This window comes from Ochotona curzoniae, unplaced genomic scaffold (assembly GCF_017591425.1).
Source record: "Ochotona curzoniae isolate NIBS_2020 unplaced genomic scaffold, NIBS_Ocur_1.0 contig_66, whole genome shotgun sequence".
In the NCBI taxonomy this organism is placed as follows: Eukaryota; Metazoa; Chordata; class Mammalia; order Lagomorpha; family Ochotonidae; genus Ochotona; species Ochotona curzoniae.
In genome coordinates, this window is record NW_024466512.1 from 9,819,416 (window position 1) to 9,837,958 (window position 18,543).

Consider the following 18,543-nt stretch of genomic DNA (forward strand, 5'->3'; position numbering starts at 1 on the left):
AGTAGCTGTGTTGATAATAGCCAAAACGTGGAAACAACCCAAATGTTCATCAACTGCTGAGTGGAGAAACAATTTTATATTCACACACTGTCATGGTATTCAGTCATAAAAAGAAATGAAGTACTGATGCACATTGCAGCAAGAATGAGCCTTGAAAACAAAATATCATGTGTAACCTCAGGAGGGGAAAAGCCAGGCACACAGGGAGCAGATCCAGTCACCTGGGCTGCCAAGGCTTTGTAGGGATGGGAGTGGGCAGTGATGACAATAACCTGTCCTCTTCAGGTGATGAAAACGCTGGGAAATTTTGTTGCTGTGACCCACTACCCAGAAAAGACACTAAAACTCTTTGAAAGGTACACTTTTTAGGTTAATGTATTTCTTCATTTCTTGGTGTGTTTTTTGAGATAACATTTTAAATTTACATTATAATCAAAGACTTATCAGCTCCACTAAATAAAGAGTTTAAAGGGCCATGGTGCAACGGGAAAATGGACAAGGACTGTGCATAATAACCAAGTGAAAATACATTTACCTTCCCTCATATAAGGTAAGTTTAAAACAGTCACAGAATCAGTAAGACTGTAGTGGCATGTATTCCTACCAATTTGCCTGACAAATATTAAAAAGAAATTTTGACAAAACATCACATTTGCAATAATACTGATATACACAGGCATTTCTTTCTGTGAACCACTTGAAATGGGTACACGATATGTGAATTATATTTAAATAAAAGTGTTATGTATAAAAAGCAAAAAAAGGTGTTCTGCTACCATTGCACAGCAGGGTGACTGTTCATAATGTTAATGTGGTTTGGGGGTTAGGTGCTTGACAGGAAGAAAACAAACTCTGGAGGGGAGTAAGAGCCACAGCACAAATAGAAGAATCATCCCAGCACAAAAAAAGATTCGGGATTTGGTTTTATATCCTGTTTTTAACATTAAAATTTTTTTTTCAGTTGCATAATGACAAGGACAGAGATCATGTACTCCCATTCATTTTTTTCACTCTCCAACTGCAGGAACTGGCCAGGGATCAAAGCTGTGTCTCCCACGTGGGTAGTAGGAAGGCAGACATTAACCCACATGTGTGAAAGAGCCAGACGGGAGAAGATAAAATTTCCCACAGGAAGCAATGTAGCAGCCTTAAGAAGTAGCCCAGCATTTTACACATCAAGGTCCTGCCCACACCCTGGTAACTGTGGGTTACTCCCAGCCTTTCTCCTTTGGAACACATCAGGTCAAGGTTCCCAGTCGAGGGCAGTGAAGGCTACCCAGTCAATAACATGTTGGATAATAAAACCTTGGGAGGAATTCATGAATTTCACACCCAGGAAGCCTTTTATCCAAGAACGCATAGGGTCAAGAAGGAGAAACAAGAAATACGGACTTCATACCCATATAAGCCCCAGTCTGAACTGGCACTGAGACTGGGCACACCCTTATTTCAACCCATCTGAGTTGCCTAGGGACAGGCATCATGGCATAGCACATTAAACCTTGGTCTTTGGCAGTGTTAGCTCCTATGGATGCAAATTAAGTCCCAGCTGCTCCATTTTTTACCCAGCTCCGTGTCAATGGCATGGGAAGGCATTGGAGGAGAGACAACCCTAGTTCTTGCAACCATGTGGGAGACCCAGAAGAAGTTCCTGGCTCCTGACTTCAGATCGGGCCAGCTCTGGCTGTCATGGCCATTTGGGGAATGAACCAGCAGATGGAAGTTCTCCCTCTCTCTTTTCTCTCTGTTGTAACCCTGCCTTTCAAGTTAAAATAAATATTTAAAAAAAAAAAAGAATTGCCCATCTGCCATGTCAGATGTCCTGCCTCCTTAGACTTTGCTTACCACTGCAGATGGAAGTGTCTCACAGGAAAGCTGGCATCAGGAATAGCTATTAGGATCCAATTGGAGATCTTTCCCAGAATCTGAGGTTGAGCTAACAGGCCACAATAGGCACCAGAGACAAAGGATCCTCCAGATTTGGGTGTAGAGCTGGCATTTTCCAAAGCTGCCTGTGTGCTGAGACTATGAGGGGAGCGGACACCAGGAGGCTTACAGAACAAACTGGTACAGACTTGTAGAGAGACGCAGAGATCAGAGACTGGGTGGGTGTGAGCTGCAGGGAATGAGAGATGCAAGCAGCCCTCACGTTCTGAGGTTTTGGTGTCAGCCCCAATTGAGGAGCTTGCTGCTGAGTTCCTGAGATTTTCAGTTGGGCTGGCCTGAGGCAGTTTCTGTTCCTCACATCTATTGTACCTGCTCTGCTGGCAGAGGACCTGGCACGTCCCTCTCTGGGATCATCTTCTCCTCTCAGCAAAGTCCTATAGTGTACGTCTGCTTCCACCTGAGCCTGGCACCCCTGAAGGCAGGCATTGTCCAACTCACTCAGCATTCCCAGAGCATGGCACATGCTGGATGCTCAAAGCGCAGCTATTGGTTAGAACTCTTAGTTCGTAAAATGGTTCAATGATCATTCATTTAGCATAAATTCTAAACTTCTCCATGTTTCTCCTATTTTGCCCCCTTGCATTATTTTATATCATTTCTATCAAATTGTCTTTTATGCTACTTACATGCCCCGACTTTCTCATCCTATATAGTGGTCATGAGGAAGGAGCCAGAGCTGGGCAGCCTTAGAGACCCAGCCTTCTGTGCTGGTGGGCACAGGAGTCTTACACACCCTTAGTCTGCCAGCATTCAGCTGCTTTGACTCTGGAAACGCGCTCACGCTACTGGCAGCTTAACCTCAACCGTACAGCTTCAGTATCTCCAATCTGAACATGTTTGCAAGACTTAAAACTTTTGAACATGGAATTTTGGATTTCAGATTAGAAATGTTTGATTTTTAAAGTCTACACACACATTCCAAAGCAACAAACTCACACATATGAAGCATTAAATTTGAAACACTCCTGATGCTAATCATTTCCTATAAGGAGTACTCTGCCTATGTTTAAGGTGCATTGAAAGGTCAGTAGGCAGGCTAAGTACAACTACCTCCTTCAAAAGCCTACCAACAATCACAGATTTTCAGAGTTGGGGCCAGTTGTTCTCAAGTGCCTGGCACATAGTCAATTCTCCGTACTGTTAATTTTGCTCAATAAATGTTAGCCATTTTTAACTTAAGGTAGTGAGAGGACACTGAATGTACATCATGGATGGTGAAGATTTGAGATTTCCAGGGTTATTCTGAGGATTAAGGAATAGGTGAGCATAGAAACGGGAAAGGAACCTTAAAATAGACTGTCACGCTGCCGACTCATCCTAAGAAAACCACACACTTTCCCCGTGGGGAAGCAGCATGGACAGCACATAAGATCCAGGTATTTCACTAATACGGATTCCTGCACCACACTCCACCTCCAGCTTCTGTAACATTTATGACTATGATGGCATTGAGTGTTAAAATAATTAAGATTTCTAGTGGAAAGTGAGGAAAGACCTACATTTCCCATTTGGGTTGAAACAGCATAGAATGGAGAGCGCAGCCCAGAAGCCACAGGGGACCCCAGGAGCAAAAGGCACCTGGAGCTCCTAGGAATCTCAGCGAAGTGCCTCGCAAACACCTGTTTTGTCTTCCCAGTAATGGAGCCCTTCTGGTCTCACAGCTGGTTTCAAAGTTCTGTGTGTGCCCCACGTGCATCAGAAACCTGCTTGTTGTTATTCCAGAATCATCTAGAGCCGAGAGACTCTCTGGCTTGCAGATGGACAAGGGCTTGAGAAGAGTCCTGTCCTTGTGTCTCAAAGCCAGCCAGAGGGGGCAGGAATTACCTGACCTTCCAGGACCAGAAGTGACTGGAAGGACACAGACACTTATGATGCAACACCTAAGCAGAAGGTGTCAGTAACACTGTTGCCAGGCAACGTAGCTTTAGCCAAAGCACCAAGTTGTACAGTAATCCCTGAAGTTTTCCCAGGCCCCTCTCCGCAGCTCTCCCTTCCTGTGCACTAGGGAACTGCCAGGTCCCTGGGGACTCTGGCCATCTCAGTGTTGTTGGAGCACAAAGCAGACCAAGAACTCTGCAACCGACACCTTCCCCTCCTCTGGTAGCAGCCCTAAGACAGGGCTGAACACTTAACTGCCTCACGGAGGGAATGAGTGTGGCAATTCACGTAGGCGGACAGGGGCTTAACAAGCTTGACCGAGAGTCGTTAACGCACCTGCCAAACACTTGGCAAATTCTTCTCAGTCATGACTCGTCCAGGCCCTCCTCTAAACTTCCTGCAGAACACGCACTCGGGTGGGAACATCGCCGCGCCTCCCACGCCCTTTCCTCTCCGTCCCTCAGCCCCAGGGCCCGCTGGTAGGCTTGGTGGCCAGCCATGGCTGCCCTGTCCCGTCAGCTTGCCAAGTGTCCTCGCCCGCGCCGTCCCGGAGGAGACGCCGCCGCCAGCTCAGCTCTCAGGGGAGGCGCAAGCGGAAGTTCTCCACTGCGGGACGCGCCACTCTGCCTGCTGCAGAGGTAACGGGCACGGACCGGGGATGGCCAGCGCCTCGAGTCCACCGGATATCCCGGGTCCACGGTGCCTCCCTGCCCGGCCACAAGTGAGGACCACCACGTGCAGCGCTCCGCCGCGGCGGGGAATGTGGGCGCGGGGGGCGGGGCTGCCAGGGCGCCCCCAGAGTGCCCGAAGGACCCGCGTGCGCGCGCCCGGACGCCCGCTGCCAGAGGACGCCGGCAGCCGGGAGCGAGCACGCTCCCGACGTCACGCGGCATCCGTCCAATGAGCGGAGGCCTCCAGAGGCGCCGTCCCGCCCCCGCCGCCGCCGCCGCCGCGGCCGTCGCCACACCGGCCGCCCCCGGAGCGTCTCTGAGGAGGCGCGGGCCGCTGCAGGCTCCGGCGCCGCACCGCGCCAGCCCGAGCCGCGGGACGAGGCCCAGGGAGCCGCTCAGCCCCGACCTCCCGCCGCCCCATGTCCTCAAGATGGAGGCGGCGTGAGGAAGGCGGCGGCGCTGCGGGAGCGGGGGCCCCGGCGGCCCGGGCGGAGGCGGCGGCGGCGGCGGCGGCGGGATGGGGCTGCTGCTCATGATCCTGGTGTCGGCCGTGCTGGGCTCCTTCCTCACGCTGCTCACCCAGTTCCTGCTGCTGTACCGCCGACAGCCCGAGCCGCCTCCGGACGAGGCCGCCCGCGCGGGCGACGGCTTTCGCTACCTCAAGCCGGTGCCGGGCCTGCCCCTGAGGGAGTACCTCTATGGCGGCGGCGGCGGCGGGGCTGAGGAGCCGGCCGGAGGGGCCCCCGAGGGCGGCGCGACCCCGGCCCCGGAGACCCCCGGGCCGCCGACGCGGGAGACGTGCTATTTCCTCAATGCCACCATCCTGTTCCTGTTCCGCGAGCTGCGGGACACCGCGCTGACCCGCCGCTGGGTCACCAAGAAGATCAAGGTGGAGTTCGAGGAGCTGCTGCAGACCAAGACGGCGGGGCGCCTGCTGGAGGGGCTGAGCCTGCGGGACGTGTTCCTGGGCGACACGGTGCCCTTCATCAAGACCATCCGGCTGGTCCGGCCCGTGGTGGCCTCGGCCACGGGCGAGCCCGACGGCGCCGAGCCCGACGCGCCGCCCGCCAGCTGCCCCGAGGAGCTGGCCTTCGAGGCCGAGGTGGAGTACAACGGGGGCTTCCACCTGGCCATCGACGTGGACCTGGTCTTCGGCAAGTCCGCCTACCTCTTCGTCAAGCTGTCCCGCGTGGTGGGGCGCTTGCGCTTCGTGCTCACCCGCGTGCCCTTCACCCACTGGTTCTTCTCCTTCGTGGAAGACCCGCTCATCGACTTCGAGGTGCGCTCCCAGTTCGAAGGGCGGCCCATGCCCCAGCTCACCTCCATCATCGTCAACCAGCTCAAGAAGGTCATCAAGCGCAAGCACACGCTCCCCAACTACAAGATCAGGTGAGAAGGGGCGGCGTGGGGGCCCGGGCGGGACGCTGCTGGCCGGTGGGGGGGCGGGGGGCGGGGGGCCCCGGGCGGGACGCTGCTGGCCGGTGGGGGGCGAGGGGACCCCGGACGGGACGCTGCTGGCCGGTGGGGGGCGGGGGGACCCCGGACGGGACGCTGCTGGCCGGTGGGGGGCGGGGGGCCCCCGGGCGGGACGCTGCTGGCCGGTGGGGGGCGGGGAGCCCCGGGCGGGACGCTGCTGGCCGGTGGGGGGCGGGGGACCCCGGGCGGGACGCTGCTGGCCGCCCCCCTCCCCGAGTGGACCGAGAGCTGAGGCTGCCGCCAGGTCCGCCCCCGCACCTCCCCGAGGCTGCTGCTGCTGCTACCTTGGACAGGGCACCCCGAGGGCGCTCACCTGGGGTGTCCTGGGGTGTCCTGGGGTGTCCTGGGGTGGGGGACCCGCCCGGCACCCCTCCCCCGCACCCCCGGCCGGGGCCCTTGAGAAACTTCCTGCGTGCGGTCGCCGCCTTTGGCAACATCCTTGCAGCCCCGTGGACAAGTCGTCCCCTGGCCGCGGGATGGACTGCGGGGACGGAGCCCGCGCTGCCCCGCGCTGCCCCGCTGCCTGCACCTGCCCGGGTCGGGCAGTTGAGGAGCACCCCCTGCACACTGCCGTCCTGGCCGTGCGGTCCTTGGACCTGCGTGCTGCCCGTGCTGCCCGGGGAAGGCGCGGACCTGCCTCCAGCGGGGAAGGAAGTTTGGTGGGACGAGCGGCTTCATCCGTGGAGGGGAAGGGGGGCCTCCCGGCGGCGCTCCCTTGTCACAGCTCAGTCCCCTTGCTGTCCTCACTCAGGCGTGAGCCTTTGCTGTAGAATTCTGTCCATCTTGTGTTTGCCTGCTGGCTTCATGCCCTTGAATGAAATTGCATATTTCTAGACCACTAATTTTCCACCAGAGTCTCAGGTATCCGTGAGTCAGATCATCGAAGAAGTGCTGAGTTTGAAACGGCTGCTGACTAGGGTATGCGCAGGAAGATGAACCTTACTAATGATGCTTTGCTTACGCTGGTGACACAATGACAGCTGTTGGGTGACAAGAGAAATTTACATTAGAGATGGAAATATGTCCAGAGTTTTGAGAGGAATGTGAACTGTTTGTTCACCGAGTTTCCGGTTCTGTGACGTAGAACATACTTTATGAAACCTACCTTTAGGCCCTGAAATATGTGAGTAAATAATAAATGAAGTCTAGTGTTTAGGCAGGGAGATGTTTATTTATAGCAGTGTGTCACTAAGAAAGTCATGAGAAAAAGTTGTTATAGATTTTGGTCTTTGATCAAAACTTCAGTTTTGATTTTTCTGAGTAGTTTTCAGGTGATAAGATTTTGCTAGGTTAGTATTTTTGGTTTCCTTATAGACTAGTTAGTGACAGGTTGCATATAATTTTGAGATTTTTAAGAAATACATACTTGGAATTTGGTTAAGTATAAAACAAGTTCTGACTAAGTTATGGAGCCATTGAGTTCATTGCTTTGAAGGGACCTTTTTTTTTTCTTTAAATTTCATTTTATTTTATGACACAGTTTCATAGGCTCTGAGATTCCCCCAACCCCTCCCCTAACCCTCCCCCCTTGGTGGATTCTTCTACCTTGTTGCAGTATTACAGTTCAAATCCAGTCATGATTCTTTCATTGCAAGCATGTACCATGCATAGAGTCCAGCATCTTATTGTCCAGATCAATTCAACAGTTTCTTGGGGAGACCATCTCTGGTCTGAAAGCAGAGCTGGCAGAATATCATCCCGTCCAATGAAAAGCCACAACATATCATCAACAACAATTTACAACATTATGGAGTTAATTGACATGGTGTTGAATGACTGATATGTTAGAAAATGCAAATTCTTAACCACTTCCTGTGACTACTTCATTGACATTTCAATTTTAATTTATACATAACTGGCTGCTATACACCTTAAAATGGCTTTAGGATACTATTCAGCTGTCTTGTGTATATTTTCATTTTTATATTTAGCACTTTATAGTATTGAAGCATAGTTTTTACTGAACTTGGCAAATTTTAGGGTAGTTCAAACTGGCTTATAACTCTTAACAGGCATATGTCAACAGTTGAAGCGCAGAACAGTTTTAGGAGGGGTGTGCAGAGAAATCTTTGATAGCTTAGTGCGGAGTAACTAATTTTGTGTCCTGCCTAGTAAGGTATATGTGAGTCAGAGCTGACCGTTTCCCATCTAGTTCTAAGCTTTCCTTATTGGTCTCTCTCTTATCTTTGAAAAGCATCACCATTCATTTATATTATGGCAAAATAACTTTTTGTTTGCCATATCCTAACGAGTTTTTAAAAAGCAGAGCATGAATTTGGTTATGTTATTTAAAAAATGGTTTTTTAAATTGATTTATTTGAAAAAGGCAAAGGGAGGAAGGAAGAGAGACCAGTCTTCTATCTGATGGTTCCCTCCCCATATGGCCACAGAGGCTGGGCTGAAATGGGCAGCCCGGAGCTTCAGCCAGGTCTCCTCCGTGGGTGCAGGCTCCCATCACTTGAGCCAACCTCTGTTTTCAGGTGCATTATTAGTAGGGGGCTGGATCAGAGCTGGAGCACCAGGATTTCAACCCATGTCGATGTGGGATGCCAGCAGCTCAGATTGCAGCTTAACCCAGTCTACAACAACACTGGCCCCCAAAATATTTTTTAAATTGTGAGAGTGTGTGTGCGTGAGCTCTCACCCACTGATTCACCCCTAGTGTCCAAAACTGAGAACTGGGCCCCCAGTCTCGGTCGGCCCTTTGGGCGGCAAGGAGCCAGCTGCATAAATCCGCATCCGCAGCCTGGAGGATCTGCTGGCAAGAAGCAGGAGTGAGGAACCAGAGCCAGGAGTTCTGCACGCGAGGCGGTGTCTTAGCCTTTAGGCCCAGTACCCACCCGTGGTTCGGCTGTTTCAGCTTCTGAACTTTGGGCATTATGGTTCCCTCCAGCAGTGCTACATCTTTGCTGCTTGTATTAGCATCTCATTAGTCGGTCAGTAAAAATACAGCTTGGAACACATCACTCTTTCTGTGAGTGTGTATTGCACATCTGCTAAGTGTTACTGCTGTTCTAGGTGCTGGGCTTGGAGACTGAACAGAAATAGTGTCAAGTCCCTCATGAACTTTGAGTTTCAAGAGAATTCAGTTAGTTTTGCTTAATAAGATTGAAAACTAGAATGGGGTTGAACATATAATTAGGAGACTGATTTTAATGTAAGAAAAATAAAAGTATGAGGATGAAAAAAGCTGCCTCAGGAAGTATTGCCCTCTTGTGTGCTGTTCTGCCAGGGTGTTTTGAACTGGTGATGCTGTGTCTGATAATGTGGTACGGGTATCAGATAAGAATGAATTACAACACATCTAAGATGTATCACAATGAAAATCAACGGTAGCCGTTTTTATCTTTTTTTTTTTAATAGGTAGCAGAATGGGATTTGGAGTACCTAGATAACTTATTAAAGTCACACTATTGTGAAGTGGTGAAATCATATTGTGATAAGATCAGTATATGTGTGTGTGTGTGTGTGTTTTAAGTATGCCATCAATATATTGTATACCTACAGTGTATTTCCAAGTTAACTTTAAATTTTGAATAGTGTGAACCCATAAAGCCTTTTTTTTTCTTAAATTAGAAATTTTGGGAGGATCTCTTAAATGACAAGGTTGTATATTTGGGTGATGCCCCACATAGCATCCCTTTTTATAATCCAGCAGATTGTGTTTCCAAATAAAAAGTGCTGCTTAGTTTATCTATTTTAGCCATCTAATCGTCTTAGTAGAACTAAAGCATTAAGAAAATTCGGTTGAGTCTTAGGATCCTGTGGGCTTTTCATCATTACATAACGAAGTATGTTGCCCTTGCAAAGCTTCCTTCATTTGTTTCTCCTTTTCCATGTTGTTCAAGTGAAGTGGCCTATTCAGTCTGCCAGATCCTAGTGTTTTACCTAGGATTGCTGAAACCTCAGTTGCTTCCTGATGACCTAGCTGATTGACACTTGTTCCTAACCAACACAACTTTGAAAGACATTATATATTTTTTTTTAATTAAATTGCACGTAGAAAAACCTATAGGATTTTCTCTTAAAAAAATATTTTTATGGGCCCAGTACTATAGCCCAATGGCTAAAGTCCTTTCCTGGCATGTGCCAGGATCCCATATGGGCGCTGGTTCTAATTCTAACAGCCCTGCTTCGTATCCAGCTCCCTGCTGGTGGCTGGGAAAACAGTCAAGGATGGCCCAAGTCTTGTGACCCTGCACCCACATGGGAGACCCCATAGAAGCTCCTGGCTCCTGGCTTCGGAACAGCTCAGCTCCAGCTATTGTGGCCACTTGGGGAGTGAATCATTGGACAGAAGATCTTCCTCTGTGCCTCTCCTCTGTATGTCTGACTTTTCAATAAAAATAAATCTTTAAAAAATATGTTTTTATGTATTTGAGAGAGAAACAGTGAAAGAGAATATAATTGCACAAGCTCTCATCTCCTTGTCCCCCCCTCAGCTGGTACCCGTACCGTAGACTGTGGCTGAAGCCAGGGACCCAGTTGCTTGAGCCATTGCTGCACTGGCAGGAAGCTGGAAGGAGAAGCCCCAGGTGGAACATTAGCAGATGTTCAAAACTGTTTAGTTGTCATGCAGTGATGATGTCATTAGTAGTTGTCATGCAGTAATGATGTCATTTTCTGGATCCTACTCACAGGAAATCTGTTTTCATACCTCTGTATAAATGAAATTCAAGGTAAATAATGAAGTGACTTAACGAGTCATTTGTCATTAGTTGTCAGTAAGTGGTCACTGCAGACTGCCATCTCTAGGTAGAGACAGTAAAACTGGTGATATGTCTTGCTCTCCAGCCTTTTAGTGTTTGTAGGGAAGACAGAACAATGAAAACTCATACTGGCACATGCTTTGAGAGCATTTAAGCCCTTCAGTTTGTGAATAACTGGAAGAGGAAGTTTTAGTGCCTCTGATATTTTGTAAACACTGATTAGTTTGTAGTATGAATGACCAGTGTTTAGGAACATGCATAGTGCATACAGGATTTGGCAATGTATGTGGTTTTGAACATCTGCTGATGCTCTTCGAACCTACTTCCCAAGGATCAAGAGAGACCACCGTGTTATATTTAGGTGTCCCCAGCTACACTGCAGTTTAATGCTGGTTTTACTTCTTGCAATTTGAATTTCCATAAACAGTTTTTGGATTATTGTAATTTAGGCTTCTAAAAGTTTAATTGTAAAATAATGTATTAGTAAGCCTTTGCTTTAGAAATTAGAATTATACATTGAGAGAAGAGTAGTTATGAGGATGTTATGAAATTCTAATCAGTCAGATGTGGCTCTGTTGTCCCAGAAAATCAGAGTTTGTTCCTGGAAGTGAGCAAAACAGACCATTAGAAATTATTATATTGGAGAAGCATGCCTGACCAAACATTTGATGTGACTTGAAGGTGTTTCTAACAATTGATGACATGGACAAGAGCAGGAGTAACAAAATAAGTTCGGAAAGTGTCTATGCCAGGCACTGTAAACTCCTCGGTGGAAAGGCTGCTGTTTGTACAGATGTAGAAACTGGAGACTCAGGGAGGGTGAGTGACTTTATCAAAGTCCTAAGTACAAGAAAAACATCTTTAACTCCAGGGCCCATGCTGTGTTCTTTCTATGGAGGCAAACCAACTATTACTGTAAATCAGGTCTGCAAGTGGAACGTTCTTAAGCCTGTGAGTTAAGGATGGCTTTTATATTCCTAAATTTTATATTTGAAACTATTTAAGGGATAAATCATATGCACTCACAAATTCTGAAATGTGTTACCTACCTTTTTTCTAAGGTTGGCTGATCCCTGTTCTAACCTGTTTGGGAAAAATGAACAAGTAAAAACTGAAAAATTATGCTTGAAAATGCCTATCAAGGACCGTAATACTCATGTATCATGAAAGAACTTTTTTTTTTAAAGATTTATTTTTATTAGTTTTTTATTGGAAAGGTGGATATACAGAGAGGAGAGACAGAGAGGAAGATCTTCCGTCCGATGATTCACTCCCCAAGTGGGCACAATGGTCGATGCTGTGCCAATCTGAAGCCAGGAGCCTCTTCTGGGTCTCCCACGCGGGTGCAGGTTCCCAAAGCCCTGGGCCGTCCTCGACTGCTTTCCTGGGCCACAGGCAGGGAGCTGGAAGGGAAGCGGGGCACCAGGATTAGAACCGGCGCCCATATGGGATCCTGGGCATGCAAGGCGAGGATCTTAACCCCTGCGCCACCGCGCCGGGCCCCATGAAAGAACTTTAAGCTGATTTTGAGAGTACTCCCCTTTTAGTAAGCTAATGAAATCTGGATATTTTTTCCTAGCAAAATGCATGAATATATTTTCATAGAATTCATAGTCCCCTTGAAGTCTGTTTGGCTTCCTAGATTCCAGATTGAAAAGTCAAGTTAGACAAAAGGACACAGCTTTGCGCCCATAAATACAACTAAAACCAATATGTTGAACTAATTATTAAACTCTGTAAGTTTGCTTACCCCTTGGGAAGTGTACAGAATCGTATGGCTTGGGTGTTTCTAACTAAGCTGTGCAGTGTCTCATTTTACTTAGGTAAAATTCCTTGTAGTATACTAAGGCTCTCTGATTCAGTGAGAGTATCTGACCCTTTCATGTCCTGGTCGCTCCACTTCCTGTCCAGCTCCCTGCTTGTGGCCTTTGAAGGCAGTGGAGGATCACCCAAGTCCTTTGGCCCCTGCACTGGAGTGGGAGACCCAGAAGAAGCTTCTGGCTCTTGGCTTCTGATCGGCTCAGTCTTGGCCATTGTGGCCACTTGGGTAGTGAAACAGCAGATGGAAGATCTCTGTAAAATCTGCCTTTCCAACAAAAATAAATAAATCTTTATTAAAAATTTTTGTTATTGATCCAATATTTCTTCCCACCACAGTCTCCGTTTTTGAGAACAGTGTTGCGGCAAATAAGTTCCTTTGCTGCTTTCTCACAGAGTACTGACACCTCTCTTGGCATGGCATCAGAGTATATCACACTTCACTGGAAAGCCATAAAGCCAGCTACCTGATCATTAGCTGACATTTTACAGAGTCGTTTCAAAATCTCTCTTGCCATATTGCTGAAACTAGCATAAAACTGCATGCTTAGTGTAGTTGGCTAGGGAAGAAAGAGATGTGAGTGTTAATTATTTACCTTTACATTAGTAGAGCTTCAGGTTAAAAGTAGAGCCTGTTAGTACTATGGAAATATTCATACATACATTATTGAGGCTATAGAGAAATTCTTAGTTGTTTTTTCAGGTACCTAGAGCTGTGGAGTAAAGTGGAGCTGATTTAGGTGTTAGTTCTATACCAGGCAAGAGACCTTGAACAAAACATCTGTCTTTTCTTAGTCTGTTTCCTCATTTGTAAAATTGGAATAATATTTAATTGGAGATAATAAATAGCTGTTTGAGTAAATATCTTTGCTTTGTTTACTAACAGAATACATGGATTTTGAGTGCCCTATGTTTATAAGATGCTTTTTTAGAGATAGGTCAGGTATCTTACTAGCTCTATTGTATGCATGATATGTTCATTTTTTCTGCTTTTAAAATTGAAGCATGGAGTATTTATAATATGGACTAGCTGTTAAGACATCCATAGTCCACACTGAAGTGCCTGGGTTCCGGCTCCTGACCCGTCTCCTGCCGCTGCAGACCTGGGAGGCAGCGACGATGGCTGATGATGGGGTTTCTGCCACCCACACGAGAGAGCTGGGTTTTGGTCTTCTGCCCTACTTCTACCCCAGCTGTTGTGATCATTTGAGGAGAAAACCAGTACATGGTGGATCATGTATATTTTAATATTAAAAAATTCGTAATATAAAAATGAATATGCCTTATGAATGTATTTTCTTACAGAAAATTACTGTTTTGGAATTATCCATAGATGGGTTATAATTTGCTTATAAAATCAGAATGGTACTTAGTGCTCAGTTGTTAGTGGTTTTTTTTTTCTTTTTAATAAATTGTGTCTTCAGCTTCCTAAATAATCCTACTTTGTCTTACAAATACATCAAGTTGTGTTTGTCAGTAGTACTTAAGCTAGATGATTCCTTGAGTTATTATTATTACTATTATTTTCTCTTTAGTCATTCTCTTACATATTTCTTTGTATAGGTGCTATATTCTTTTTAGGCTTTTGATTTGCTTTGTTTCTGCCTTTTTTTCATACACACAAGTAGTATTGAGGAGGTAAAGATGCAAGTAATTAGAACACTACTAGCGAGATGTTATATTAGTAGAAACCTCCTTTCCATTTTAGTTTTGTCTTCCTGATAAACTCAGTACTGAGGTTAAAGTCTGTATGCTCAAACGTCTCCACTGAGATCCTCCCTTCTCTGAGCTGCTCTTCGATTCTTCTCTCATACAGTGATAGTTAAATAGAAATGTGACCCTGCAGATCGGTTTGTACAAGTGTAACATGGACATCCCTCCAGTCTGTATAGATTTGTCACATTCACTGCTCTAATCCCACCCTCAACTCTTCTGTCTGGTTCAGATCTTCATCTCGTCTTATCTGCTCATGTCCCCGTGGTGGACAGCCTGCTGTGCTCCCACCCCAGGACCTTTGCTGTTCCTTTGGGGCGGCAGAATTTTTCCATAGCCCCAGAGCTCACTCTCTCCCATTTTAGGTATCTGTCACTTTTCAATATCCTATGTAGGACAAATCTTTTAAATACCGAATTTTTTTTTTTAAAGATTTATTTTTTTATTATTTTTTCATTGGAAAGGCGGTTATACAGAGAGGAGAGACAGAGAGGAAGATCTTCCGTCCGATGATTCACTCCCCAAGTGAGCGCAACGGGCCGATACTATGCCGATCCGAAGCCAGGAGCCTCTTCTGGGTCTCCCACGCGGGTGCAGGTTCCCAAAGCTTTGGGCCATCCTCGACTGCTTTCCCAGGCCACAGGCAGGGAGCTGGAAGGGAAGCGGGGCAGCCAGGATTAGAACCGGCGCCCATATGGGATCCCGGGCGTGCAAGGCGAGGACCTTTAATCACTTGCGCCACCATGCCGGGCCCCGTAAATACCGAATTTTTTTTGTAAAAACTTTTTACTAACATGTATGTACAGAAGCTGCTAGATTCCACATGAGCTGAATCATGTAACTGAAATGGTGATTTGTATGAACTGTTTCTAAAGAATACCTTTGTTTTCTGTATTTACTAAACAATGCACGGAATATATTTTAACTTTTTAATGAACAAAGGCCATCATAATAAACACAGCCTGATGACGTATAACCAAATGCTATAGTGTTGTCAGTGTTGAAGAGGAGTGCCGTCTCTACCATTCTCTCTCTCTCATAATTAGTATATACAATTATGAGAGAGGATAATTAGCACAGCAGTTCATCCTGCCATTCTGTCTTGATCATGCAAACAGGTAATTTAGAGTCCAGAAACCATGGGGGCATTGTTTCCTCTTCTTCACACACTCAAAATAAAGGCCAGACACACACATTTGCAGCCTTTTATCACTCAGAAGTCTTGGGTTTTAAGTACATCTTGTTAGAAAGGTCTGTACTGACAGTGGATTCTACTTACCTTAAGGTGAGAGAGAAAGCAAAATGGCGAATATTTGCCAGTTTTCAAAAAATTAGAATGTTGTAGAACATATTTGTTTCTGTTCTCTAATTAGCACCTTGGGTGTTTATGTCCGTGAGTTCTTCATATGTTGTAAGGAGAATGGAACTGCTGATATGATACACGATATACCGAAATGTTGAAATGGTTGATTATGTCACTTTAGTAAAACCTAGAAAATACCCCACTATCAGTATAATTGATTCTTGTTGCTATGCACTTAAAAAAAAAAAAACCACAGTTTAAAAAAAAAATAACCCTGTTAGGTTTACTCTTTTTTATTAAGGACTGATTATATGTACTTGAATCATTAATAAGATAGGTACCAGTTTAACAGGTATTTGATAACTTACTGTGTTGAAAAGTGGTGATTTCTTGAAGGATCAGCTGTAATTACTATCTTAGCTGTATAATCTTCAAGTATAATTGACTAAATTTTTTGCATGTAAAATCTTAAATGGCAATCAATAGTGGAGAGATTATAGTTGATTACAACAGTCTGTATTTTGAAGAAGTATGTTGTATTCTTAGAAGTCTTCCATGCAGATAATAATGTTTGCATTGTGAATAGTGCGTTACTTTGTACTTTTCACACAACAGTCCTTCGTCCCCGATGACGCTGACACTCTGGGGATGACGTGGTGGCTCACTGCGCAGTTGTTGCTGTAGTCATTTGGTGTCATGCACATAAATAATTCAAAGCTGTTAGTTCTCTGAAACTTGTTCTGAAGAGCCATTCTAATAGAACTGATCCCATTCATATGATGATGATTTCTGCAATGTTCTGAGAACTTTTTTTGTTTGTTTTCGTTAAATGTGTTATTTCCTGTAAAGTTTAGGGCAGGTAATATCTGGCTCATGTTAATATTTTAAAAAGTTATTCTCAGTATTTAACTTTGTATTTTAATCAGGGCTAGAATGTTAAATTCTTGATATAAGAAAGATGTAAAATATGTGTACTTTTGTTTATTGTTGCAGACATGGTTGGTAGTGTAAATAGAGTTTAGTTTTGATATTTTGAGATGAGTGAAATGTTATGAGAATATTCTTGGTAATTTTAGTCTGAAGTAAAGCACATTAACATTTGTATAGTGTATCAATTATAGTCCATGTTTTATTAAATTGCCTATTAAAATAACAGTATATTATCCACATAAAACATTTGAGTAAATTATTTAGAATATTTGTATTTTTCAGTACAGAATTAGGATTTGGACTCAGTAATTCTGAGGTTTCTGCCAGGCAACATGCCTTTATTGAATTGAGCTTGATAGTAATGATTGTTGGAACCCAAGGAGTATCTGTACTCTTCAAGTTTATCTTGAAAGCAGCTAGCATGGCAACACTGAATCAGAAGGATTATAGATGCTAAGGAATTTCTGTTTTATTTCTGAAATCAGTAATGATTTGTTGGATTGTTATATTCTTGCACAAAAAAAATGTGACTTGTTATTTTTGACTGAATGAAATAAAAATAGTCTTAAAAATTCTTCAGGAATATGTAAATGGACATAATATATACAAATAACATTTCCTTGTTATTTGTGTATACTACATTTTGTCCTGGAATAAGTCTGATGTAGGTATTTTACATATGCAGGAATATTTTCATTTAATAGCTTTCAAATTTAGATAATTATAGACTGAGAGATGCAGATTTAGAAGAAGATTATAGAAATTTTAGGAGAAAGTGTACGTTCAAACTTTCTCCTTATTTCTCTGCTTCCTCATGTTCTTCAGCATATGTAAAGCAACTACCTCGGTGGCCTCTAGTTTTCAGTCAGCCTAGGTGACTCTTAGATACATAATTTTCGTTTTGTATCAGTATTGCTTGTCTATCTTGGTATGATATTGTGCAGAGTATGTTTCCAGCAGTTTTGGCTGTCAACTATATGTAATCTCAAAGCTGCTTGAACTTCCTCATCTCCATTTCCTCTTATGCAAATAAAACATATAATACCACGTAGCATATGAGTTGTGAGAATTAAGGTTATATATCACAGTATTTTGTAATTTATGAAAAATTTTGAAATATATAAAATAAATTTTATGTTCTCTTATTCAAAAGCATGTTTTGGGAGGCAGCTAGTACAGAGGACGACAACTTTGAATTTGCCTGTTTTTTCGTGAAAGCTTAGTATTTTCATGAAATGGATCATAGGCTATTGTAAAGAACCATCATGTTGTGGGTTGTGATAAACGTACACTGATATTAGGTTTTTCAGACTTGGTGAAGAAAACTACTTTGGTTCTTGATCAGTTCATCTCATTTGATAACAGAGCATAGGCTATTAACATTGATTGACTTTGGAATCATCAGTTGTTTGAGTTCTGCTTGAAGAACCTGTAATCTCTAATATAATTCTTTTGTTTGGCATATTTGAAACTGTTTCAATTTAACCCTCTGCCTGCCAGTATCCCTACTTTCAATCCAGCTTCCTGCTTGTGGTCTAGAAAGGCACTGGAGGCTAGGCCAAGCTCTTGAGCCCCTGCACCCACGTGGGAGACCTGGAAGAACTCCTAGCTTCGGATCAGCTCAGCTCCTGCTGTTGTGCCGTTGGGACGTGAACCAGCAGATGAAAAATCTCTCTTCCTTTCTGCCTTGCACAATCTCCCTCTTTCTCTCTGTAACTCAGTCTTTCAAATAATTTTTTAAGACTTACTGCTATTTTGTTGTTAGTTTTTTTTTTTATTTCAGTAGATGTATGTTAAATGGCAATTTACGTGTCAGGCATTTTACTTAATACCAAGAGTTTATACTGAACAAAATAATATTTATTGAGTGTTTACTGGCATGGTGCTAAGCCTTTTTAATTATTTCATTCAGTCCTTATAACAGCACGGTGAGATAGGTGTAATTGTCCTTTTGCATAGGAGTGCTAAACATATTGTTTGCTCTAGATGCTGCACAAGTGGGTTCCATGCCAAGCTGTGTAGTCTTCATTCTGTTCTTAACCACTATGTAGCCTCAGGTCTTCTCTCACCACTATTTGATACCGCCTACAGCGTATAC

General features: G+C 44.9%; 1 protein-coding gene and 1 long non-coding RNA gene across 2 annotated transcripts in view; one reads left to right on the forward strand and one right to left on the reverse strand.

Annotated features, from left to right (window-relative positions):
* Positions 1 to 4,593, reverse strand: part of LOC121164119 — a 63,880-nt gene extending 59,287 nt beyond the window's left edge. The window contains exon 1 of the long non-coding RNA XR_005885026.1: positions 4,162 to 4,593. This is a non-coding gene — a long non-coding RNA (uncharacterized LOC121164119). The remainder of the gene's footprint in view (positions 1 to 4,161) is intronic.
* Positions 4,594 to 4,745: 152 nt separating this feature from the next.
* Positions 4,746 to 18,543, forward strand: part of PDZD8 (PDZ domain containing 8) — a 58,936-nt gene continuing 45,138 nt past the window's right edge. Inside the window, exon 1 of the mRNA XM_040992044.1 lies at positions 4,746 to 5,885. Within this exon, the coding sequence (XP_040847978.1) occupies positions 5,014 to 5,885 (872 nt within the window). The 5' untranslated portion in view covers positions 4,746 to 5,013. The remainder of the gene's footprint in view (positions 5,886 to 18,543) is intronic.